The sequence below is a fragment of the Periplaneta americana genome, chromosome 7 (genome assembly GCF_040183065.1).
Source record: "Periplaneta americana isolate PAMFEO1 chromosome 7, P.americana_PAMFEO1_priV1, whole genome shotgun sequence".
NCBI lineage: Eukaryota > Metazoa > Arthropoda > Insecta > Blattodea > Blattidae > Periplaneta > Periplaneta americana.
Genome location: NC_091123.1, coordinates 167,496,542 through 167,522,463, shown reverse-complemented (window position 1 = coordinate 167,522,463; position 25,922 = coordinate 167,496,542). Strand labels below are relative to the sequence as shown.

The window sequence follows — 25,922 nt, the reverse complement described above, 5'->3', positions numbered from 1 at the left end:
GCCATCACAAAGCAGCCACTTGATGCGGTAACACGGGCAGGAGTACATACTCTATCCTCACAGGAGCAGACAATCTCCAAATCCGTACTGGGAATCGAACTTGAGCTTCCTAGTTCGTAGCTACTAAGGCTGTCATTGAAACGTAATCTGTTTCAAAAATTAAAAATACATGCATCTTTTTTCTATCTGTGTTTGCGTATAAACAGAGCTATAGAGAATAAAGAATTACTATAATCATATTGGGACATTCAAATTTGTTATCGGGTTATACAGGGTCATCATTTTATTTTTACTTCAATTTTTATTGTACCTGAGTTTCTGAATGTACTTCGCTCCCACCCCCTCTGCTAGTAAACTTCCAATCGTCCTCCACACATTACCAAGGCCGCGTAAACAGTCAAAGTTGCCTTACGGTCATAGTAAACAGTACTGAGTTTGTGAGTATAGTACGTTCCAGAAATATGTTCGCGTTTTCCAGTGACGAAGGAGCTTTCAATATTGAATAATATTTTCGCACAAGTACTGTTGTCCGTTTGCCTACGTCGCATCCCGGTTTCCCCCACCCGCTTCTGCTAGCTCCTCTGTAAAGGCTAGTGGCTGGGCTGTCTTAGCTCTTTTCTGAAAGCATTAATTTCTGTTAGGATTTGAACGTTACGTAATATTATACAACTGTTTAAAATAACTTAAATAAAAGGGCTCGTTAAGTAATTAACCGTCACGTAATTTCCCACCTTTCTACGAACCTGCGACAAAACCACTTGGACGGACAGTAGATAGCATGTCTGAGTAATTTTATCTTTTCGGATCGGGCAGAAGTGAAGATTGAATTTACAGTACGTAAGGTACTAGGTGACCCGCGCCGTGGCGTCGCGATCTAAGGCATCCCGCCTAGGACTCGCGTTACGGAATGCGCGCTGGTTCGAGTCCTTATGGGGGAAGAAATTTTCTCATGAAATTTCGGCCAGTGTATGGGACCGGTGCCCACCCAGCATCGTGATAGGTAGCGAAATCCGGTTGCGAATACCATCTATAACGGCTGGGCGGATCATCGTGCTAACCACACGATACCTCCATTCTGGTTGGATGATCGTCCACCTCTGCTTCGGCATGTGGGGTGAGGCCAGCAGCCGGCTGGTCGGTCTTGGCCCTTCACGGGCTGTAGCGCCACGGATTATTACTAAGTTATTATTATTATTATTATTATTATTATTATTATTATTATTATTATTATTATTATTAAGGTACTAGGTACAGAATAAATTATTTCAACATGAGTTACTCGTACGAAGAACGAAACTGGTAATTGGAATTAGGCACAATAGCCTATAGTGCGATAGTATGCACATAAGAACTGAAGCCTGTATCGAAATGAACGGCCACCATTTTCAAAAATGTGTTTAAATATCCATAATATGATTAATTTTCAATTTAACTCCATTCTCTATATTGTACGCTAATGTGCTGTAGACAGTATAATATACACTGCATAATGAATACGTTCGCATGGATAGCTCAGTTCATGAGTAAAAACACTCATTGTTGTTAATACAGTACCGTATTTTGATTAAACAAAAACCTAATGAAAATTATGAAACTCAAAATCGCGATATTTCCTAGTTTACGTAAATGGATGAACTGCTGTTTTTTCTCATATACCTAGTAAAGTGATTTTTTTGTATTTTATGCCAGTATAATCGAACTTCAGTCGTGGAAGGGGGTAGCAAACGGTGTTTCCAGTTCTCAACCGTTAGTCCAAAGGTATAGCCAGGTTAATATTAGAAATATTAGTAAAAATAAAATTATGTCCCTGTATTTTTAATTCAGAAGTGTTAGAAAGATGTACGGTATTTTATGTCCCTGAGTCAATTCTCCAGTAATGAAGTGGTGGCGTGTTTGTTTAAGATTACAATCCAAGAATTTCTCACACGTTTTCTTACTTTGAAAACAACAATAAATTACGTGGTGAGCGAATTATCTCCCGACCGGCACGTGGCAACATTGATATCGGTAAACGATTTCATAGCGTTCGGGGCCGACCTACTTGCGGACTCGGTGAAGTTCACGGCTTTTGATTGAATTTGGTAAAAACTACATGCACATGGATAATTTTGAACATCTAAAAATTAAGATTCGATAAAAAGGGAAATTTATAAAAGAGGTGGAATACAATCGTATGGAGCAGGCTTGTTTAAAAATTGCTTCTGCAACCCAAATAAGACGTAGAGGCAAAATAACTATCAACTTCCTGAGTGCCCAAGAAACTTTTTCGCACAAAAAACGAAGATTTATTTTTTACCATTTTTTTAAACTCAGTTTTAGTGTCTCTTAATAACGAAGCCGCTTTTCAAAATCGGCTTCACGATTATGGACATCACTGATTACCTTATAATTTTTTTAATGTTGGGTTTAATGAAAGAAACGCCATGAATTTAAATATCAGCGTAATAGTTGAAATTCAAGCAGTTTAAAGCCAGAAGAGTAAAGTCTGGTTCACAATAAACCGGAAACGAGAATCGGAACGAAAACGAAAACTGTAAAATTATTAAAATGTGTACACTTAAATGTGAGCATTCACAATTAACCAAAAGCTTGCCGGAGCCCGGGATCGGGTACGGGGAGTTGGCCAAGTTCCAACTTTGGCGTTCACGTTTCCGATCACAGTCCACTAGATTCATTCTATTGCCATCTGAAAGCTATTTTGTCGTCGTATATTTTGTAGCAAGAAGACCGTGACATAACCTATGCATTATTTTGTTCTGTGCTGTGCATCATGGAGCAAGTTTTGTTCGATGAGATTCTAATATTGAGTGTTGAGGAAAATCCTCACGTTTACGATAAGCGGCGCGCCTCGTATCAAGATGAGAAAATGAAGGAGCAATAGCTGCATCTTTGAACACCGATCGTAAGTGAATCATATTTTATTACTGTATTGGTTATATTACACACTACATATTCATGCTTCAATTCAATAACTACTGTTGTGTTCGTTTTTGTTCTATTACATATGTTTCTCCTCTAACTATTTTACGTTATGATAGACTTGAAATAGGTTGTGATAATAAAGGTGCATGGGCATATTTATAGTACCGTTGAAATTTTGAAGTTGGTTAAGCTGTGTTTATGTTGGCTGCCTTGTACTCATGAGAGAACGCCATTGGTCAATTATACACAACATCAGAATACTTAATATCGACTTTACATATCGTTATTGACATGCATATCGATATGCATAGTCGTCTACATTCTCGGTTTATTGTGAATAAAAAATTTTCATATTCACGTTCTCTGCTTCTCGTTTTCACTCTGGTTCTCGTTCCCGGTTTATTGTGAACCAGCCTTAAGTTGTCCTCGCGCATACAAAGCCCAGAGACCAAGAAATTATCACAAACAGATGTTACACATCGATCACTGTTCGACTGTACGTAGCAGGCAAGCGAATTACTCTTTTGATGCAATTGAATAACGTGATAAGCAGGTACACACAAAACAACAAGGTAGGATCAATAACTAATTCTGTAGGATGTTTCTACTCTGGAACTGTATCTGGTAATCCATTCCCACGTGTCTGCCCCCAGCGTAAATTGTGCGTGAACACTACGATTTGCATGCATCACTTTGATGTAAGGCAATCACATGTTGAACGACTTTTGTTGTTGTTATTATTGTATGTTGAACGACTTTTGTTGTTATTATTGTATGTTGAACGACTTTTGTTGTTATTATTGTATGTTGAACGACTTTTGTTGTTATTATTGTATGTTGAACGACTTTTGTTGTTGTTATTATTGTATGTTGAACGACTTTTGTTGTTGTTATTGTATGTTGAACGACTTTTATTGTTGTTATTGTATGTTGAACGACTTTTGTTGTTGTTATTATTGTATGTTGAACGACTTTTGTTGTTGTTATTGTATGTTGAACGACTTTTATTGTTGTTATTATTGTATGTTGAACGACTTTTGTTGTTATTATTGTATGTTGAACGACTTTTATTGTTGTTATTATTGTATGTTGAACGACTTTTGTTGTTATTATTATTGTATGTTGAACGACTTTTGTTGTTGTTATTGTATGTTGAACGACTTTTGTTGTTATTATTGTATGTTGAACGACTTTTGTTGTTGTTATTATTGTATGTTGAACGACTTTTGTTGTTGTTATTATTGTATGTTGAACGACTTTTGTTGTTGTTATTATTGTATGTTGAACGACTTTTGTTGTTATTATTGTATGTTGAACGACTTTTGTTGTTGTTATTATTGTATGTTGAACGACTTTTGTTGTTATTATTGTATGTTGAACGACTTTTGTTGTTGTTATTATTGTATGTTGAACGACTTTTGTTGTTGTTATTGTATGTTGAACGACTTTTGTTGTTATTATTGTATGTTGAACGACTTTTGTTGTTATTATTGTATGTTGAACGACTTTTGTTGTTATTATTATTGTATGTTGAACGACTTTTGTTGTTGTTATTGTATGTTGAACGACTTTTGTTGTTATTATTGTATGTTGAACGACTTTTGTTGTTATTATTGTATGTTGAACGACTTTTATTGTTGTTATTATTGTATGTTGAACGACTTTTGTTGTTATTATTGTATGTTGAACGACTTTTGTTGTTGTTATTATTGTATGTTGAACGACTTTTGTTGTTATTATTATTGTATGTTGAACGACTTTTGTTGTTGTTATTGTATGTTGAACGACTTTTGTTGTTATTATTGTATGTTGAACGACTTTTGTTGTTGTTATTATTGTATGTTGAACGACTTTTATTGTTGTTATTATTGTATGTTGAACGACTTTTGTTGTTATTATTATTGTATGTTGAACGACTTTTGTTGTTGTTATTGTATGTTGAACGACTTTTGTTGTTATTATTGTATGTTGAACGACTTTTGTTGTTGTTATTATTGTATGTTGAACGACTTTTATTGTTGTTATTATTGTATGTTGAACGACTTTTGTTGTTATTATTGTATGTTGAACGACTTTTATTGTTGTTATTATTGTATGTTGAACGACTTTTGTTGTTATTATTGTATGTTGAACGACTTTTGTTGTTGTTATTATTGTATGTTGAACGACTTTTGTTGTTATTATTGTATGTTGAACGACTTTTATTGTTGTTATTATTGTATGTTGAACGACTTTTGTTGTTATTATTATTGTATGTTGAACGACTTTTGTTGTTGTTATTGTATGTTGAACGACTTTTGTTGTTATTATTGTATGTTGAACGACTTTTGTTGTTGTTATTATTGTATGTTGAACGACTTTTGTTGTTGTTATTGTATGTTGAACGACTTTTGTTGTTATTATTGTATGTTGAACGACTTTTATTGTTGTTATTATTGTATGTTGAACGACTTTTGTTGTTATTATTATTGTATGTTGAACGACTTTTGTTGTTATTATTATTGTATGTTGAACGACTTTTGTTGTTGTTATTGTATGTTGAACGACTTTTGTTGTTGTTATTGTATGTTGAACGACTTTTGTTGTTATTATTGTATGTTGAACGACTTTTGTTGTTGTTATTATTGTATGTTGAACGACTTTTGTTGTTATTATTGTATGTTGAACGACTTTTATTGCTGTTATTATTATTGTTATTATTATTATTATTATTATTATTATTATTATTATTATTATTATTATTATTATTATTATTATTACGCAAAATTAATAGTTTGGTCGATTGTCAAATTCTTCAAAATGACATTAATTCAATTTCACAATGGTCTGTTGAAAATGGAATGAAAATTAATCAATCCAAAACTTTTGTTATTTCCTTTTCAAGGAAAACTATCTCCCTAAAATTTAACTATTCTCTCAGTAATGTCGTAATTACTAAGAAAGATTGTATTAGAGATCTTGGTGTCCTACTTGATTCTAAATTATATTTCCATGATCATGTGCAATATATTTATACCCATTCGTTAAGAATGCTTGGTCTAATTAGGTCTATAACTTATTCTTTTTCCACTCCTATGTGTTTATTAATTTTATACTATACGTTGGTTAGATCCAAGCTTGAATATGCATTTGTTGTATGGAACTCCATTACTTCCACTGACTCGGCTAAATTGGAGAATATTCAAAGAAAATTTATTTCCTTGTGTTCTTATAGATTTTTACCAAATTCCGATTATAACTATGAGATTAAATGCAATTATTTCAATTGCGGTAGTTTGTTCACCAGACGTCAGGATCTTGATTATTTATTTTTTTGTAAAGTCATTAAGGGTAATATTGATTGTGAATCTTTCATAAGCAATATCAGTCTTCGTATTCCTGCTAATGGTTTAAGATTTCATAAATTGTTTTATAATAAGAATCCTAAATCTCTCTCTCCGGTCTGCAGATGCATTAAATATGCTAATTTGCATGGATTCAACTTGGATCCATTTAATGTGTAGTATATCTTTGAGTTTTTAACTCACTGATCTAATTTTATAATTGTTTGTCCATTTTATTTCTTGCATTTGGTCAATTGATTAATGTAGACTATTCCATTATTTCAATTATCTCATTCTACTAAATTCATAATTTTATAATTATTATTTGATCAATGATTGATGTAGACTATTATATTGTTTGTATTTCATCTCATTGCCATTTTCTATCATTCATTCTCATCATCATTTGTTGTTTTGTTCTGTTTTGTATCGTGCTAAACTGTAATTGGCCTTGTGCTGTTGTTTTTTCACTTAATATTCTAAATAAATAAATAAATAAATAAATAAATAAATAAATTACTACTATATTTCCGTTCATATTATCAAAAAACCTTCCACAGTCATAATTAGGGACTAGATGTGAACTACGATCGAGAAAACGAGACTAACAGCGCCCGCAAAGCCGAAAACCCGCACGACAATGTTGTATACCTCGCGCCCTTGACGTAAAGACTGCTTGTGAGTCTTCTGAGACTCGATATTGTGATCAAGTCCCGAAGTCAGCAGTTGTTCATACCTGACTGAACTTTTATCTACTTTGGCAACTGTTATATATGTATAAACAATCAAGTAGCCTATTTGAAACATCTCTACCTTTCAGTGTATAATAATCCGTTCCCCAGTCTTTGTTTAATTACTAGGTCTTTATTAAAAGGCTAGGAATTTTCTTTTCATATGTTTAAGATCAAGAGTGCAATCTCAAGCAAAAAGATATTAATGTCATGTTTTATGTTTCTCAGAAATGCAAATTTATTTGAGAATTGTTTTTTTTTCTTTTTATATAACCATAGGTAATATCGTCGCCTGAATGCAAGAACTAGGTAACTTGATTTTTCATATTTTGTGACATTGCCTATTTACTTATTTATTGCACTAAGGAATATGTCTCTTTTTCTTTTACCTATTTGTTATATTGAAAAATAGATGTCGCTGATATCGTTCGATCAGTTACCTAGAACCTGGATTACATTTTGTGCGATTTTTGCTATGCTATAAAAGAGGTAACTAAAAAACGCAAATTTCGAATTACCTAGTTCTTGCATTCAGGCGACGATATCATATAATAGAACCAGAACATTTTGGTAACTAAGATACTGTTCTGTTTTGTCTTTTTGTATCATTTAGGCCCAGTTGTATGATCACAGAATAAATCTTGGAATAGCTATTCATGGAATAGCCTAACTATAGAATAAATGGAGTTTCGTGTTGTATGAAGTTAGTTTATTCCAAGGTTATCTATTCCATAGTTAGCCGAATTGGAACAGAGGTTGGCAATATTTTAGATGGTGTTTTGTTTATGAAGTACATTCAGAATACCAGTAACTGTTGAAATTTATTTTCTGAACATATCATTATTTTGTGTACAGATTTTGTTACAAAGAAATGAGTAAATTAAAATAAATTAGAAGTCAAAATTATTAGATAGAAGATTACACTTAAGCTAGTTGTGATAGTGAATGACTATAAGAACCTGCTAGAAAGCAAAAACTGATGCCATAGCTTTTAAATAAAGGACAAGTGCATGCGAGTCTATAGCTAGGTTATAATACTGCAAAACTTAATACTGATATAATATTGTGCTATGAATTTGCTTAAATTTAATTTTAATTATTTAAAAAATTACAATTTCTTTATAATGATGAAATTGTGAACTATTTTTACCTGTGTGTTATATGTTCCAATAATCATTAATCAATCCCAGCACGCTCTAAGCAGTGTCCATTTTTAGACTGAATCTTGCCAGAAATTCTTCATTGTTACACTCGTTTAATAGATAATGTCTGTGCCTTATTTTCTTTATTTCCGCACTCTCAAAAATACATTATATGTAATTCATCATCATGTGCCAGACACCAAACATGACGTCACGTCAATATTGGCTATGAACAACTAACTTTATCTCGTACGCCCTGAGACAGATAATTTTATAGTTTCACCGATCATTCTGTTACAGTGAGTAAGGACATCGCTAAGACAAAGCTCTGTAAATGAAAAATAAAATATTCATATTATCTATTCAGCTCCTGTTGGAGGAGAATAAATTAATACTTTCCTTTCGAAACCTCCTATCTTTCCCAGCTTATTTCTTTCTGCATCAATTTCATTCTTCTAGGAATCAAAATGCAAGACTCTGTAGTTATGGCCTTAATTTCTTTCGATTAATTTATAGCAGAAAATGTTTTTTTAAAATTATTTTTCACGTTTATTCTACTCACTTCTAAAGTTCCCCATCGGCCATCTTCAACTCTAACCAACTCGTAGGTAAAGCCGAGCTCCTCCGCAAACTTCTCCAGAAGGTCGATGCAGAACCCGGAGCAGCACTGGTAGAAGCTGCCGTTGCGATGAGCCAGGAAGGGCTCCACCCTGAAACACAAAGTTCTCATTTAAGTCACAGACAGAATCAATACTACATCCATCCTGCGCTTGACTTCCTTCAGGCACAGTGGGTGTTCATGTGTTTGTTTTATTTCGTGAAACTTTGTGTCCCTAAGTGTGTATTTTGGGTGACGTACTTTTGTTTTATTCCAGATTGCCTCTTGGGTCGAGTGCGAGATCATTATAAAACAGCAAGCAATACAAAGAAATACTTCCGAAAATTGCAGGAAATAGTTTAAATGATGCAAGTTTATATTTTGTTGCTTTATAAATCTGACTTTAACTCAAGTTTGAAGCTGGTAAGTTGTGACAAAATGTGAAGCATTTCTGGTTGGCAAGATCTTAAAATTTCCTAATGGTCCGATGATAAGAGATGATAACAAAGAATTGCTGAAATGTAAGAAGGAATAAGAGTATGCCGAAGAATTAATATAACCCAACAATGTTCCCGCCACTATAAAACTTAGTATATACTTCATTTTATAGCGAAATTTATAAACTTGTACTTGCAATTTGGGAAAAGGAAATTGTACCAGAACAATGGAAGGAGTCCATAATTGTACCTATTTTTAAAAAGGGGGACAAAACAACTGTGGTAACTTTCGAGGAATATCACTTTTGTTGACGTCGTACAAAATTTTGTCCAATATTCTTTTGAGAAGATTAACTCCGTATGTAGATGAAATTATTGGGGATCATCAGTGCGGTTTTTGGCGTAATAGATCGACTATTGATCAGATTTTTTGTATTCGACAGATAATGGAGAAAAAATGGGAGTATAAGGGTACAGTACATCAGTTATTCATAGATTTCAAAAAGGCGTATGACTCGGTTAAGAGGGAAGTATTATATGATATTCTTATTGAATTTGGTATTCCCAAGAAACTAGTTCGATTAATTAAAATGTGTCTCAGTGAAACATACAGCAGAGTCCGTATAGGTCAGTTTCTATCTGATGCTTTTCCAATTCACTGCGGGCTAAAGCAGGGAGATGCACTATCACCTTTACTTTTTAACTTCGCTGTAGAATATGCCATTAGGAAAGTTCAGGATAACAGGCAGGGTTTAGAATTGAACGGGTTACATCAGCTTCTTGTCTATGCGGATGACGTGAATATGTTAGGAGAAAATACACAAACGATTAGGGAAAACACGGAAATTTTACTTGAAGCAAGTAAAGCGATCGGTTTGGAAGTAAATCCCGAAAAGACAAAGTATATGATTATGTCTCGTGACCAGACTATTGTACGAAATGGAAATATAAAAATTGGAGATTTATCCTTCGAAGAGGTGGAAAAATTCAAATATCCTGGAGCAACAGTAACAAATATAAATGACACTCGGGAGGAAATTAAACGCAGAATAAATATGGGAAATGCGTGTTATTATTCGGTTGAGAAGCTCTTATCATCCAGTCTGCTGTCCAAAAATCTGAAAGTTAGAATTTATAAAACAGTTATATTACCGGTTGTTCTGTATGGTTGTGAAACTTGGACTCTCACTCTGAGAGAGGAACATAGGTTCAGGGTGTTTGAGAGTAAGGTGCTTAGGAAAATATTTGGGGCTAAGCGGGATGAAGTTACAGGAGAATGGAAAAAGTTACACAACACAGAACTGCACGCATTGTATTCTTCACCTGACATAATTAGGAACATTAAATCCGGACGTTTGAGATGGGCAGGGCATGTAGCACATATGGGCGAATCCAGAAATGCATATAGAGTGTTAGTTGGGAGACCGGAGGTAAAGAGACCTTTAGGGAGGCCGAGACGTAGATGGGAGGATAATATTAAAATGGATTTGAGGGAGGTGGGGTATGATGATAGAGACTGGATTAATCTTGCACAGGATAGGGACCACAGGCGGGTTTATGTGAGGGCGGCAATGAACTTTCGGGTTCCTTAAAAGCCATTTGTAAGTAAGTGAGTAAGTATATACTTCATTTTTATTACTATTTTAAAAAGTTAATTAAAGGAAGAGTCAACAAAATTCTTTATGCTACTACATATTCATGTCCACGGTGGGCACAAAGTCTTGTTACCCACTATAAATACCTCAAATACACACGGTCTTACTAATAAAAACTTTATATACAGACGTTTAACTGTCTTATACAATGAGTAGCTCGTTTATACGTCGTGTGTAAATTCCTTACTAATAAACACTACATACGTCGTGTATAACAATATAACTGTTATACAGCTACGTCATAGTTTCGTCATTACTTCGTTACAAGAAGTAATGGAATATCTGAGGTTCTCTATTGCATCCGGCAGAGCGCTCTAGTGTGGCGTGTTAAGTATCGATAGTACAACTGGCTCTAATCGATTACCACACTATATTTTGGTCAAAGAGTACAAGATACGGCACTATTATTCTAATTATTCTGTGCTCTTTGGTTTGTTCTTCTATGATTACAAGGCAAGCATCATCATAAAATGACAGTCGATACGAACAGCTATTACAGGGGCGGCCATTTTTTCTCTATAAACAACGCTTCAACAAGCGGTTTCGTGTATATAACTATTACAAAGCAATTCCCATTGCATAGTTACAGCCTGTTTATACAGAGACATCATTTTATTTTTACTTCAATTTTTATTGTACCTGAGTTTTTGAATGTACTTCACTCCCACCCCTTCTACTAACGAAGTTCCAACTGTCCTCCAGACAGAATCAAAGCCGCATATAGTAAACAGCACTGAGTTAGTGAGTATAGTACGTTCCAGAAATATGTTCGCGTTTTCCAGTGACGAAAGAGCTTTCAATATTGAATCATATTTTCGCACAGATACTGTCCGTTTGCCTACGTCACATCCCAATTTCCCCCACCTCTTCTGCACGCCCCTATGTAAAAGCTGGGCTGTCTTAGCTCTTTTCTGAAAACATTAATTTCTCTTAGGAATTGGACATTTACGTAATATTATACAACAGTTTAAAATAACTTAAATAAAAGGGCTCGTTAAGTAATTAACTGTCACGTGATTTACCCCCTTTCTACGACCCTGCGGCATAACCACTTGGACAGACAGTAGATAGCATGTCTGAGTAATTTTATCTGTGCGGGTCGGGCAGAAGTGAAGATTGAATTTACAGTACGTAAGGTACTCTTTTATAGAGCAGGTACAGAATTATTTCAACATGAGTTACTAGTACGAAGGACGAAACTGGTAATTGGCATTAGATGCAATAGTCTATAGTACGATAATATGCACATTAGAACTGAAGCCTGTAACGAAATGAACGGCCACCATTTTCAAATATGTATTTAAATATCCATATTATGATTATTTTTTAATTTAACTTCATTCTCTAAATTGTACGCTAATGTGCTGTAGGCAGTATAATACACGTATACACTGCATAATGAATACGTTCGCATGGATAACTCAGTTCGTGAGTAAAAACACTTATTGTTAATACAGTACTGCATTTTGATTAAACAAAAGCCTAATGAAAATTATCGAACTTTTTAAGTAGGTTATTTTACGATGCTTTATCAACAGCTTTGGTTATTTAGCGTCTGATGAAGGTGATAATGGCGGTGAAATGAGTCCGGAGTCCAACACCATAAGTTACCCAGCATTTGCTCATATTGGGTTGAGGGAAAACCCCGGAGAAAACCTCAACCAGGTAACTTGTCCCGACCGGGAATCGAACCCGGGCCACCTGGTTTCGCGGCTAGACATGCTAACCGTTACTCCACAGGTGTGGACATTATCGAACTCAAAATCGCGATATTTCCTAGTTAGCCATAGGTGTGGCTCAGTCGGTTAAGGCGCTTGCCTGCCGGTCTGAAGTTGCACTCGGGCGCGGGTTCGATCCCCGCTTGGGCTGATTATCTGGTTGGGTTTTTTCCGAGGTTTTCCCCAAACGTAAGGTGAATGCCTGGTAATCTATGGCGAATCCTCGGCCTCATTTCGCCAAATACCATCTCGCTATCACCAATCTTATCGACGCTAAATAACCTAGTAGTTGATACAGCGTCGTTAAATAACCAACTAAAAAAATTTCCTAGTTTACGTAAATGGATGAACTACTTTTCTTCCCTCCTATACCTAGTAAAGTGATTTGTTTGTGTTTTACGCCAGTATCATCGAATTCCAGCAGTGGAAGGGGATAGCGAACGGTGTTTCCGGTTCTCTAAAGGTGTAGCCAGGTTAATATTAAAAATGTGAGTAAAAATAAAATGATGTCCCTGTACATCAGTTGCTTAGGCATGGTTTATTAGTAAAGTTTTATGTCTCAACGCTGCATAAGTCTCGTATAAAAACTATACACGGTTTATTAGTAAGACTGACAATATTTGTGTCGTGAAAAACAAGTCATATATGAGCCTTGTTGTCAGCATCTTGGAGCACAATACCACATCACACATTGGACAGTTTTTGGACTCATGTTCGGTGCCATTGGCACGATCCCACGTGAAACTTTAAATCAACTTAAACAATATAAAATTTCTGATGCAACGATTGATGCCATAGGATCTCACGTATTAAAATCATCCTTAGCTATAATTAGTAATCATTTTTACCCAACAAAATTTTTATTGTAAATGATTTCCTACGTTTTCTTATCTTAATGTTTTTTTCTTTTTCTTTCCAAGTGTCACAAAATTGTTTTGTTTACTTATTATTCTTTATGAATTGATTAGTAGGCCGATCTATCGAACCCTTATTTAGGGCGGCTTTTGTTTCTTCTCTTCTGTCATAATACAGACATACATCCACTTTACACTAACTGTGTGTCCTAGTGTCCAAAGAGTCAGTATATCCCCCGAAGTTCTCCTCACACAAAATAATGCGTCGCCAGGTTCCGTGTGACATTCGTCTCAGCAATGCTGGGGTAATCTGTTAGAAAGCGAGTCGCGCGGCGTCCTCAAGTCATCAATGGTGTCGTACCGTTCTTGTGCAACAATGCTCTCGATGAAACCCAACACCGCATTATCACAGGTTGCGAGGTCAGGGTAACGTGGCGGTCATTTGAGAGGAGCAGGTAAGATGTCCCACGGCGTTGTAGAAACAGCACCAAAAAAAAAAGACTTAAAAGTATTATGTTCGTGTTTATCCTCTAGTTAAACGGAACAGTTAACTTATAATATTTTGTAACAATGTTGTATTCGTAGGCCTAATGGCACAGGACAAAAGTAAATATATTAAAGAAACTAATGAGGATATTCTAGATAAGACTGAACAACAATTTTAAATTTTTAAAATTCGCTCCATGATTGCCAATGAACTTCGCCGGGCTGATAAGTATGAGGTGTACGAGGAAATTGGGTGTCTTTCCGCTGACGGTTCAACTCGAGGAGCGGATATCATTATTATAGACCGAAAAAAAAATTGTGGACTCATTCTCGATCCCACAGTACGTTTTGAGAACAGCGAGGAACAACCTAGAGAAGTCTGCAAAGAAAAACGGGAAATTTATCTGCCATGCTGCAGCGATTTGGGGACCAAATATAACGTCAAGACATGGGACGTTATAGGAATTATGATTGGGGCTAGAGGCACAATCCCACGGGAGTCCTTAGAAGTCTTCCGGAAATTAAAAGTTCCTGACAGCACCCTGGACATGATATCCTCCACTGCACTGATGTCATCGATTAGCATAATTAATCATCACTTATATTCTTTATAAAATGTAATTTGTCTTGTAGCCTAAATCGTTTGTTGAATTTCGAATAAATTTCCCAATGATAGCCTACCTAACTAGGGTTTCTATTAAAGAAAAATTGAATTAAATATAAATATTCATTTGGCATTGATTAGGAGGCCGATTATTAAACTCTGGTTGGGACGGCTATCAATTATATACTATCTATCTAATGACGATTTTTCCATTGATTCTTTTAATTTTGGAATAACTTCAGCAAGAATTTTGTTTGGTTCATTTTGACATTTCGTGATATGTTCGTTGAATGTGCAATAATAGAATATGCATACATCTTACCGTAAGTAACTCCAACGTCAATTATAGGCTATATATGTTTCTTATAGACAACATAGTTTGTTAAAACTTTATTTTATTTGATTGACTGATTGATTCATTCATTGATTGTTCTGCCCAACGGCAGGTATTCCACTGCAAACCTAGATTTCTCAAATCTATTAATTTATTATTATTTAAATATTGATTGTTATTTTTATTCAATGTGTTAGCCTGTACACCTTTCAAGTTCACTAAACAGGAGATAGGGCTTCATACACTTTAATAATTTCCATAGCGCATACTGTAAACACATGGATCAAAGACAGTTTTCAGTCTATGATACCTTCATATGACCGGGACATCGTCCGTGATGCTTCGGTTGGGTGTTTTGCTTTCAGCCAGCCTGCGAAGAGAGCTACCGATCGCGCGTATTATCATGACTCTCGGTCGGTCGTTCTTAATGAAATGAGAGCTCTTAGTAGTACCACAGTCTAGTATAAACAGTCACGAAGCTTGAGTTTATGAGGGTACTAGGAACAATAGACTGTGCAAGTACTATTTCGCATTGTCTGTAATGAGGTGATAGTAGCGATCCTAGCGGTTAGCAACTATCTATGGATGCATATTTACTACGTATTGAGCTTCGTGGCTGTATATACTAGACTGTAGTAGTACTTCAGGTTTCTTCTCTACACTGTTTGGCACTTAATTTGATGATACTTGGTCGATTTCAAAGGATTATTAAACATTTTACTTTGTTTTCAGCAACATATGAAACGAAGACTTTCATTTTGTGCGAAACCAAATAGTATCCTACCATATTGGCGTCGGAATTTTAGAGAATGCTACATACCACCACAGACTGCAGCGTCATATAAGAAGAATATTCATAAGAGAGACTGAAGAATGGAGTTTGCTCTTAAAAGAATTCAGATTTATGCATTGGGAATTTACAGCTCACATAGACTACAGTTCAGATCGTGATGAAAGAGACTTGTATCACTGTTGCTGTCGTTGTCCAGTTCATTACCCTCGGAAATACTGTATACTGTATGGTATCGAATTCAAATGGAGGCTTTCGTCTTTCTGCTGTGCTAGATCTTCCTTCCGCTAGGACATTCGTATTTTACGAACGTACTTTGAAAGTAATAAAAATAGAAGTTCGATACCCCCAGTAACACGAGCTAGCGTTGCTTCTGTGATGGCGAAGTGCTTCATTTTATGAAAAGTGAACAAAATGTCGAGTCGTTTTCTCTTTATTGCATACATATAAGCGACGGCCTAATTTTAACTTGTTTTAGTGCTAGGAGAAAATCTGGAAGTATCTGAGGTTGATAAACTTATAAACTGTTTATTAAACGCGAAATAAATGCAGCTTATACATACATAAAATATATATAACTATATACGTTTTATGTATACACCATTGGCCTGTCATGCAGACGATCTGGGCTTGAGTCCCGGCCAGGCCAAGGTTATATAATTAAACATTCATTATGCCACTTTTTGCGGTTTTCCTTGGAATTAAACGAGAACTAATCAAATTTCCTTGAAAAAAATAGACAAAATAAAAGACGTAATAACTAAAATTATCGACGTCGACTGAATTTGGATATGGAGACGAACATTTTGACTTGAACTAAATCCAGAAAAATCACAGACAATAATTGCGAGTCATTCACTTTTGTTAAACACTATTGTCATGCAAAATCTCTCTCTCTCTCATAAAAATATAAGAGACACCGGAATTCTGTTCACTAAATCATTATTAAGCGATTTAAGAATTTCTTACCCTATTCCCTGAAAATATTTGGTCAAGCTAGAGTATCCACCGACCACTGAACGAATATTACACACTTTTATCACTGCCAATGTGGCGCTATAAATCAATTTTCAACACTTTTATCACAACCACAAGACATTAAAATTTTTACTGCACTATATATAAGGAATTATCACTATGTGACTTAAATTTGTGGTTTTCTGTTAACGGACAGTGATGTGTATTATACAAATCCGGCTTTCAGGCGTAGCTCCCTGTGAACCTGACTTGAAAGGTCCCGAGTTCGATACCCGGCCCGAAACAATTTTACCCCTTAAATTATTCAATGTTTATTATTGCTTCACTAACACTATATACCTAATTTATTTTTAATAATCTTATTATTTACTATTATCCCTTATGGCCAGTTTCTAGATATTATTGTAATTATTACTGCAATATTACTTATTTAGTAGAGTATGACTGGATAGAAGAGAAGACCTAGTGGCCTTAGCTCTGTCGGATTAAATAAATAAATAAATACATAAATATATAGATAGACACACGGACAGAGACAGACAGACAGACAGACCGACCGACAGACCGACAGACAGACAGACAGACAGAAAGACAGGCAGGCAGGCAGGCAGGCAGACAGGCAGACAGACAGACAGATAGATAGATAGACAAGTAAAGAAATAAGAAAATAAATAAATATGCAAATAAATAAGCAAACAAGTAAATTAATAAACAAAGAAGTAAATTAAGAAACGAATAAATAAATAAATAAATAAATTAATTAATTAATAAGTAAGCAAGTAAATAAATAAACAAGTTAGGAATAATAATAATAATAATAATAATAATAATAATAATAATAATAATAATAATACTCTATTGCCAGAACAAAGATACATATTAATTTTTTTATATATAAGAACTCTCTAGCACCCCCAAATGAACAAATACATAAATAAATAAATAAATAAATAAATAAATAAATAAATAAATAAATAAATAAATAAATAAATAAATAAATAAATAAATAAAATAAATAAATTAAATATATAAATAAATAATAAATAAATAAACAAACAAATAAATAAATAAGTGAAATAAAATATATACATTAAATATATAAATAAATAATAAATAAATAAATAAACAAACAAATAAATAAATAAGTGAAATAAAATATATACATTAAATATATAAATAAATAATAAATAAATAAATAAACAAACAAATAAATAAATAAGTGAAATAAAATATATACATTAAATATATAAATAAATAATAAATAAATAAATAAACAAACAAATAAATAAATAAGTGAAATAAAATATATACATTAAATATATAAATAAATAATAAATAAATAAATAAACAAACAAATAAATAAATAAGTGAAATAAAATATATACATTAAATATATAAATAAATAATAAATAAATAAATAAACAAACAAATAAATAAATAAGTGAAATAAAATATATACATTAAATATATAAATAAATAATAAATAAATAAATAAACAAACAAATAAATAAATAAGTGAATGAATGAATGAATGAATAAATAAATGAATAAATAAATAAATAAATAAATAAATAAATAAATACCACCAGATGTAAAATTACAGCGTTTGTAGGGATCTACTAAGTAAGATGGAAATATTCGACAGGAAAAGGTACGAACAATAAATATATATTTAATTATAAATATAAAATGACAAGATCTTAAATATCCTCGAGTCGTATATGGTCAGGAGGACAAACAATAGAAGCCAAAATTCTTCCAAAGTCAGTTACTCAGTAAGATGTGAAATAACAACAAACTTAATATTTAATCCAAGTGAAATATCTAGGAGAGAACAAGTAAATTCAGGTAACGTTGTGACGCCGCGAGGCATTTCTGTTGAAACTGAATTGAACCACTGCACTGTATACTAGGTATAGGCCTATCTGTAGATTGTTAATTCATTGCACTAAGTTGAACGCATCTTCTCGGCAGCACACCTCCATGGCATTACGTCCATTAAGTGAAAATCTTGCTTCCATTTCACTAATCAAGGTTTCTGCTTAAGGTTTACAGTTTCTGTCAAATTGTTTTAAATGAGAAAGCCGTAACGTGGAGTGCTTGATCCCACAAGCTAGACGGGGAATGAGGACACTACAAACTTTGCACTTGCTCGAGATGAAGAGTTTGTATCCTCCTTGCCCCGTTTGAACTGGAGTCGATAGTCCGCCACAAACAAGGGTGACCAACCGACTAATGTGCAGGAGTTTTATTTACAGTGGATTTATAAAAATTATTCTTTTTGTAGTCTTATTTCAGTAACCTTCTGTTTTCTGGTCTTTGAAAGACTGTATGGAGTGAACCGTAAATAATGTCATCAAAATATCTTTGAGATATTTGAAACAAAAATGTTTAATACAATTATTCTCGAATTTGCTTCCTTTTCGAGATGAAAATTGTTTTGTATGAAACATTTCATAGCGTGTTTCTGGGAAAACCATTGATTTCATTTCCAATATGGTCAGTTAATTTAAGACAGCGGTGTATTATTATAAAAAATGGTTTAAAGAATTTTAGTTTTGTCTCTCAAATTTTATCCGAACAAATGTAAAGTTTTAAAATTACTCATCACAACAAAAAGTTGTTCAAATCAAATTCTTGCACACTTAAAGAACAAAACTAAAATTCTTTCAATAATTTATTCCCGGAATATGTATTATATGTTTTTCTCGTGTTAAATTTTACTGTACATGGTTAACATGTTTCAGTCTGCTATGGGCCATCTTCAGATCTGGTTGGTGCTGGTCTTAACGCCTTTTGTTTGTTTTTCCTGTGGGGGTGTGTTTGTGTAGTGTAATGTGGAGTCAAAGAGTGTGTGTTCTGAAATGGAAATTCTACATATTCAACCGAAAAGCCGGAAACTAAACACACTAGAACAATACGAAATATACAGACACACAAAAACACATCCAAATGAAATTCTCAATACACAACTCAGTTCCAGAACAATTTGATTAAGTACTGAAGCGCATTTGCATAGTGTTTTTATTTTAGTCTTTCATATATGTTACTTTCAATTCTAAAATTAGGTTTGGAATGGCTGTTTTTGGATATGATAGTACAAAGATGCTTTTAAGTTTCTTATTTTTTACACTGTAACGTTTAGATATCAAAATTTATGTCCGGTTTATTTCCTAGAAATATATGACGAAACTATTACGAATTGTAGATATTGTGTACTTGTAAGCAAAAAGCCGACCTACGAATAAATCCGTCCGTCCGTCCATCCATCCATCCATCCGTCCGTCCGTCCGTCCATCCATCCATCCATCCGTCCTTTCATATATTCATCCATCCGTCCGTTCATCCATCCGTCCATTCATCTATTCGTCCGTTCATCCATCCATCCATCCATCCGTCCGTCCGTCCGTCTATCCATCCATCCATCCACACATCCATCCATCCATCTAGCCATCCGACCGTTCATCCATCCATCCGTCCATCCATCCGTCCGTCCGTTCATCCACCGTCCATCCATCCATCCATCTATCCATCCATCCGTTTATCCATCCATCCATCCGTCCGTCCGTCCCTCCATCCATCCATCCATCCATCAATCCGTCCGGCAGTTCATCTATCCCTCTGTCCGTCCGTCCGTTCATCTATCTATCCATCCGTCCGTTCATCCATCCATCCATCTCTCCGTTCATCCATCCATTCATCCACATCCACTTACTCATTCATCCATCTATTAACACTTAAGCCTGCTAAATGGAGAGATTATATTAATTCGATTGACAAATTATAATTAAATTTAAGATTTAATATTATATTTCAATACTTTATTGACGTCGAAGGAGGAGGTTTTTCTTAAAACTAAAAAGACAAACGTATCATAGTGTTACAAATAATCTTTAAATAATAATGCAATAAACCTTACAAAATGATACAGATATTTACTTCAAATGTGGAACTGTAAAGGCAGGTTGTTCAGTACACATTCTCTTTATGGACTCACATGCTTGACTGCATCAGAAATAATGTAATTGTTGGTAGAAAATTCTAATTAACGGTAATGAGATCAGCATGAGGAAACATGTAATCGGAAAAATTTGCTCCACATATGCTTCGTCCATTAAAACTTAACAAAATTTACTAGTAATCGAATCTGAAGCTCTTTTGTGAGGGACAATTATCTAACAGAGACAAAGCTACAATAGAATAGAGTGTACGAGGATGTACGAGTTCCAGTACGTTTATTTTTTAACCACTCCATTTATGATAAAACATCTTTGAGGTTACAATATTTCATTTTGGCATTAATATGAAATTGCAAAATGAAGCGACTCCGAAATATCAGGTGCATGAATACAGACAGGCCATAAATACAGATAGTACATTAATCAAAAGGCGAATATGTCTGTCTTGAAGGATAACAGACGACAGATAAAAAGCTGAATTACTTAAATGCAATCTACTTGATAGAAATTTCGCTGTAAAATGTTTCTACAAAAAGAATATGGACGGGTACTTTTTGTTTGTGGTTCTTTTAAGTACATAAGCCAAATGGATGGCTGGCAGAAATTGTAGACAGCAGGCCATCTGATGGAATGACTGCCCGCATCTAGAAATGAGACAAAAAGAAAGAGGGAACAAGTAGTTCAAATTGAGTTAAAACGAGATGAGTGGAGAAATGGGTGGAAAGAACGGGCATGAAATACAAATGAAGGGGATATCGACCAAAACCTAGGAGATCTCCAGACTCTGAATCTTTCTCAAGAGCACCGGCAATCACCAAGTATTGGAGTCGTAGAGACTCCTTTCTCTTTCTTCACTAGAGGAGGAACGAGTGCAAGACAAATGGACTGGAGGATTGATGTTAGACAGTGATTAATTATTTTCTGACTAAGGACACAGAAATAAAATTCATGCTCTAGTCACGGAAAGTAAGTCACCACAAATAGAATTAACACAAAAATGGGTGGCATTAAACAACATATATTTTACCACTACTAAATTATTGGATGGAGAAAATCCACAAACGATTAGGGAAAACACGGGAATTTTACTGGAGGCAAGTAAAGAGATAGGTTTGGAAGTAAATCCCGAAAAGACAAAGTATATGATTATGTCTCGTGACGAGAATATTGTACGAAATGGAAATATAAAAATTTGGAAATTTATCTTTTGAAGAGGTGGAGAAGTTCAAACATCTTGGAGCAACGGTAACAAATATAAATGATACTCGGGAGAAAATTAAACACAGAATAAATATGGGAAATGCCTGTTATTATTCGGTTGAGAAGCTTTTATCATCCAGTCTGCTGTCGAAAAATCTGAAAGTTAGAATATATAAAACAGTTATATTACCGGTTGTTCTTTATGGTTGTGAAACTTGGACTCTCACTTTGAGAGAGGAACATAGGTTAAGAGTGTTTGAGAATAAGGTGCTTAGGAAAATATTTGGGGCTAAGAGGGATGAAGTTACAGGAGAATGGAGAAAGTTACACAACACAGAACTGCACGCATTATATTCTTCGCCTGACATAATTAGGAACATTAAATCCAGACGTTTGAGATGGGCAGGGCATGTAGCACGTATGGGCGAATCCAGAAATGCATGTAGAGTGTTAGTTGGGAGGCCGGAGGGAAAGAGACCTTTAGGGAGGCCGAGACGTAGATGGGAAGATAATGTTAAAATGGTTTTGAGGGAGGTGGGATATGATGATAGAGAATGGATTGATCTTGCTCAGGATAGGGACCAATGGCGGGCTTATGTGAGGGCAGCAATGAACCTCCGGGTTCCTTAAAAATAAGTAAGTAAGTATGTAAGTAAGTAAGTAAATAAGTAAGGAAGTAAATTATTGGATGAAGATTAAGTTACCTGCTATGACAGAGACTATTGGATGCAAAACTCGTCTCATTAAAAGAAAGAGAGGAAATCGCACACTTCATATTGTTCACTACAAAACCCACTTCAGATAGATATAATTCAATCAGAAATAGACCTCCTAGAACAAATCACCAAAAATCAACACAGTAAAGAAAATTGAAAACAATTGGCCCTTGAAACCGTCAACATCAGATATCCGGAAGACTATTGGATAAGAATTTATACCGATGGCTCAAAAACAGACCCTCAAGGAAATGTAGGAGCTGGTATTTTTAGTAATCTTTTTTGCTTCTATCTCCCAGTTGGTTATAATCTATCTGCCTGTGATGGAGAAATTGAAGCTATACATGTTGCCTTAAATCAACTTTTATTCCATAAATTCACAAACGCAGTCGTCCTCTCGGACTCAAAAGCAGCCATTTTGTCCATAAATAAAACTGACCACCCCTACACAGAACACATCAATAATTGTCAAAAAATACTTGCAACTTTAAAAGAACGTGGCAAAACAGTTGTGTTACAATGGATCCCAGGACATTGTAATCTACATGGGAATGAACAGGCTGACACATTAGCTAAGAAGGGTGCCAATATCAAAATAAACGCACGGAAACCATTGTCATTTAACTCAGTAAAACAATATATCAAGCATATAATCACCAACAAGAATTAGACATAAACATTTCGCAACAACGTAGGAAATTACTGAAGGATATACCTCCTGAACCAAGAAGACTAGCGGTTGCAAGCTTTCGTCTTAACACTGAACATGACATCCTGGGTAAACACCTCAATCGTCTTGGCATCCTTCCATCAGCATCCTGTATTCTGTGCCATCAACAGGAAGACATGGATAGACAACATCTTGCAAAATGCCCTGCTCCGAAATCCTCCAAGGAAGTCAACCGCTACTGGGAAGCCAGAGCCCGAATGTTTTTAATTACTTAATGGATAGTTTTGTTCACCACTTTCTTGTTTCTCGTTCAGTCAATGATAGTAAATATCATGTACCAGCCATTAGACAAATAAATAAATATTGTTCACTACTGCATGAAATTCGTTTCTACATCAAAACTTGTTTATTTATAGTTTTGTGAGGTCTTGAAAATCGTTATTAAATGTGTAACTCGCCTAATCCATAAAGTTCTGAGCAAATACATTCTTATCCCTGGGTTTATGTATCTTTAATAGAAAGTCATCATCACATTCCAGGCACGAAATTAGGCCCTTGTTGGCCTGTTTCGGTTCCAACTATACAGGATCCAATAGACGTTTCCGTGGACGTCCAGGTCGTCGTCCTCCTTGAGGGTGGTATTTTAGCATTTCTTGGGGTGTCCGGCCAGCTTCCATACGAGAAATGTGTTCAAGCCATCTATTTCTGTATTCTGTAATTTTTTCTTCTAATGATAGCATGTTGACTCGGGAGGAAATTAAACACAGAATAAATATGGGAAATGCCTGTTATTATTCGGTTGAGAAGCTTTTAGCATCCAGTCTGCTGTCAAAAACTCTGAAAGTTAGAATTTATAAAACAGTTATATTACCGGCTGTTCTTTATGGTTGTGAAACTTGGACTCTCACTTTGAGAGAGGAACAAAGGTTAAGGGTGTTTGAGAATAAGGTGCTTAGGAAAATATTTGGGGCTAAGAGGGATGAAGTTACAGGAGAATGGAGAAAGTTACACAGCACAGAACTGCACACATTCTATTCTTCACCTAACATAATTAGGAACATTAAATCCAGACGTTTGAGATGGGCAGGGCATGTAGCACGTATGGGCGAATCCAGAAATGCATATAGAGTGTTAGTTGGGAGGCCGGAGGGAAAAAGACCTTTAGGGAGACCGAGACGTAGATGGGAAGGTAATATTAAAATGGATTTCAGGGAGGCGGGATATGATGATAGAGAATGGATTAATCTTGCTCAGGATAGGGACCAATGGCGGGCTTATGTGAGGGCGGCAATGAACCTCCGGGTTCCTTAAAAGCCAGTAAGTAAGTAAGCAAGTAAAGATTGCATGTTGAGTTCCTGCAGTATATCCTCGTTCCTCTTGTGGTCCAGAAGTATGTATCCTGCAGTTCGTCGCAGATATTTCATTTCAGCTGCTCTTAATCTGCTGATATCTCTTTGTTTCAGAACCCAAATTTCGCTTCTATAGAGGAGAGTTGGTAGCGCAAGGGTTTTATATAGCTTTATTCTGGAATGTTTTTGTACTAAACTTGGTTTTAGGGTATGGTTTAGCAATCCTAATATTTGTAAAAATTTGTTAATTTTTCTGCTAACATCATTCTCTCCTTCGTATGATATATTGCATCCTAAGTATGAAAAGGAATTTACCTGTTCTAAAATCACATTTTCAACAACAATTTTGCTTCGGATTGGATTTGTACCTTCAAATGTCATTATTTTGGTTTTTTCTGGTGAAATCTTCATGCCATGTTCTTCTATGATTTTATTTAGTTTAAATATACCCATCTGTAAATTGTCTTCGGAGTTTGCAACTAATACTTGGTCGTCCGCGAAAAGAACTCTGTTTAGTCTTATGGAACAATATCTTCTTGGTATCACCATATTTGACTGAGATATCATGTTTAAAAGAATTAAATATTCTAAAATTACTATTTACAGGAAATGAACCACAAACTTTCAGAGCCTAGAAGACTGCATCATCATAATGTGACTCCTTAAGCAGCTTCATGTCGGTCCTGTTTCAGCTTCTTTCTGCCTCTCATATATCTCCTCCTTGTTTTTAACGTCAGGTGTTGAATGATTTTTGGCATTTCTGTCCTTATTTTCCATTGATGCAACAAATCCTGCGATGGTGTTTGTCCCAGGGTTTATGCTCATCCTCCTCAGAATTTTAATTTTTCCTTTTGGACTCTTATTAAAATGACGTACAACATCACAGACACACAAATGTACAGTTTTATGGCTAACAGGAAAAGATTATAAATTAATTCATTGTTTAAAAACGTGTTTTCAATCTAATGATCATGCCCTGATATCTATGCATTCATTTTGGGACTAGAAAGAAGTTTATTTTACAAGCAATGCTGGACGAGGGGATTGACTGCTACGAGGATCACTCCAAAAGTAATCCACAATATTTATTTAAAAATTATATTTTTATTCTACAGCTTTGCTATTTTCATAGAATGTAGATACATCCTTCAGGAACAATACGTCACTTTTCCACATAATCCCCGAACCTTTCAATTGCCTTACGCCACCTTGGAATGAGGGCCTGTATATCTGCACGATAAAAGTCTGAACCAACACGTCTGAGCTACTCTCTGGCGCCACTCACGGGAACGACTTAAATTAAATTTGAATACAAGGGGGAAGGATGTATCTATGACCTCCATAAATTGCAAAGGTTTAGAATAAAAAATAAATTTAAAAAAATGTTGTTCATTACTTTTGGAGTGATCTTCGTAGAAGTGACCGTGGCTGATGACGCAGATTTTTTGAAAATGGG

At 34.8% G+C, this 25,922-nt stretch overlaps 1 protein-coding gene across 5 annotated transcripts in view; it reads right to left on the bottom strand.

The window, feature by feature from the left end:
- Positions 1 to 25,922, bottom strand: part of Nmdar2 (NMDA receptor 2) — an 825,403-nt gene that overhangs the window by 163,695 nt on the left and 635,786 nt on the right. For all 5 annotated transcript variants that reach the window (XM_069831779.1, XM_069831775.1, XM_069831778.1 and 2 more), the window contains exon 7: positions 8,681 to 8,828. In XM_069831779.1, coding sequence (XP_069687880.1) covers positions 8,681 to 8,828 — 148 coding nt within the window. The remainder of the gene's footprint in view (positions 1 to 8,680; positions 8,829 to 25,922) is intronic.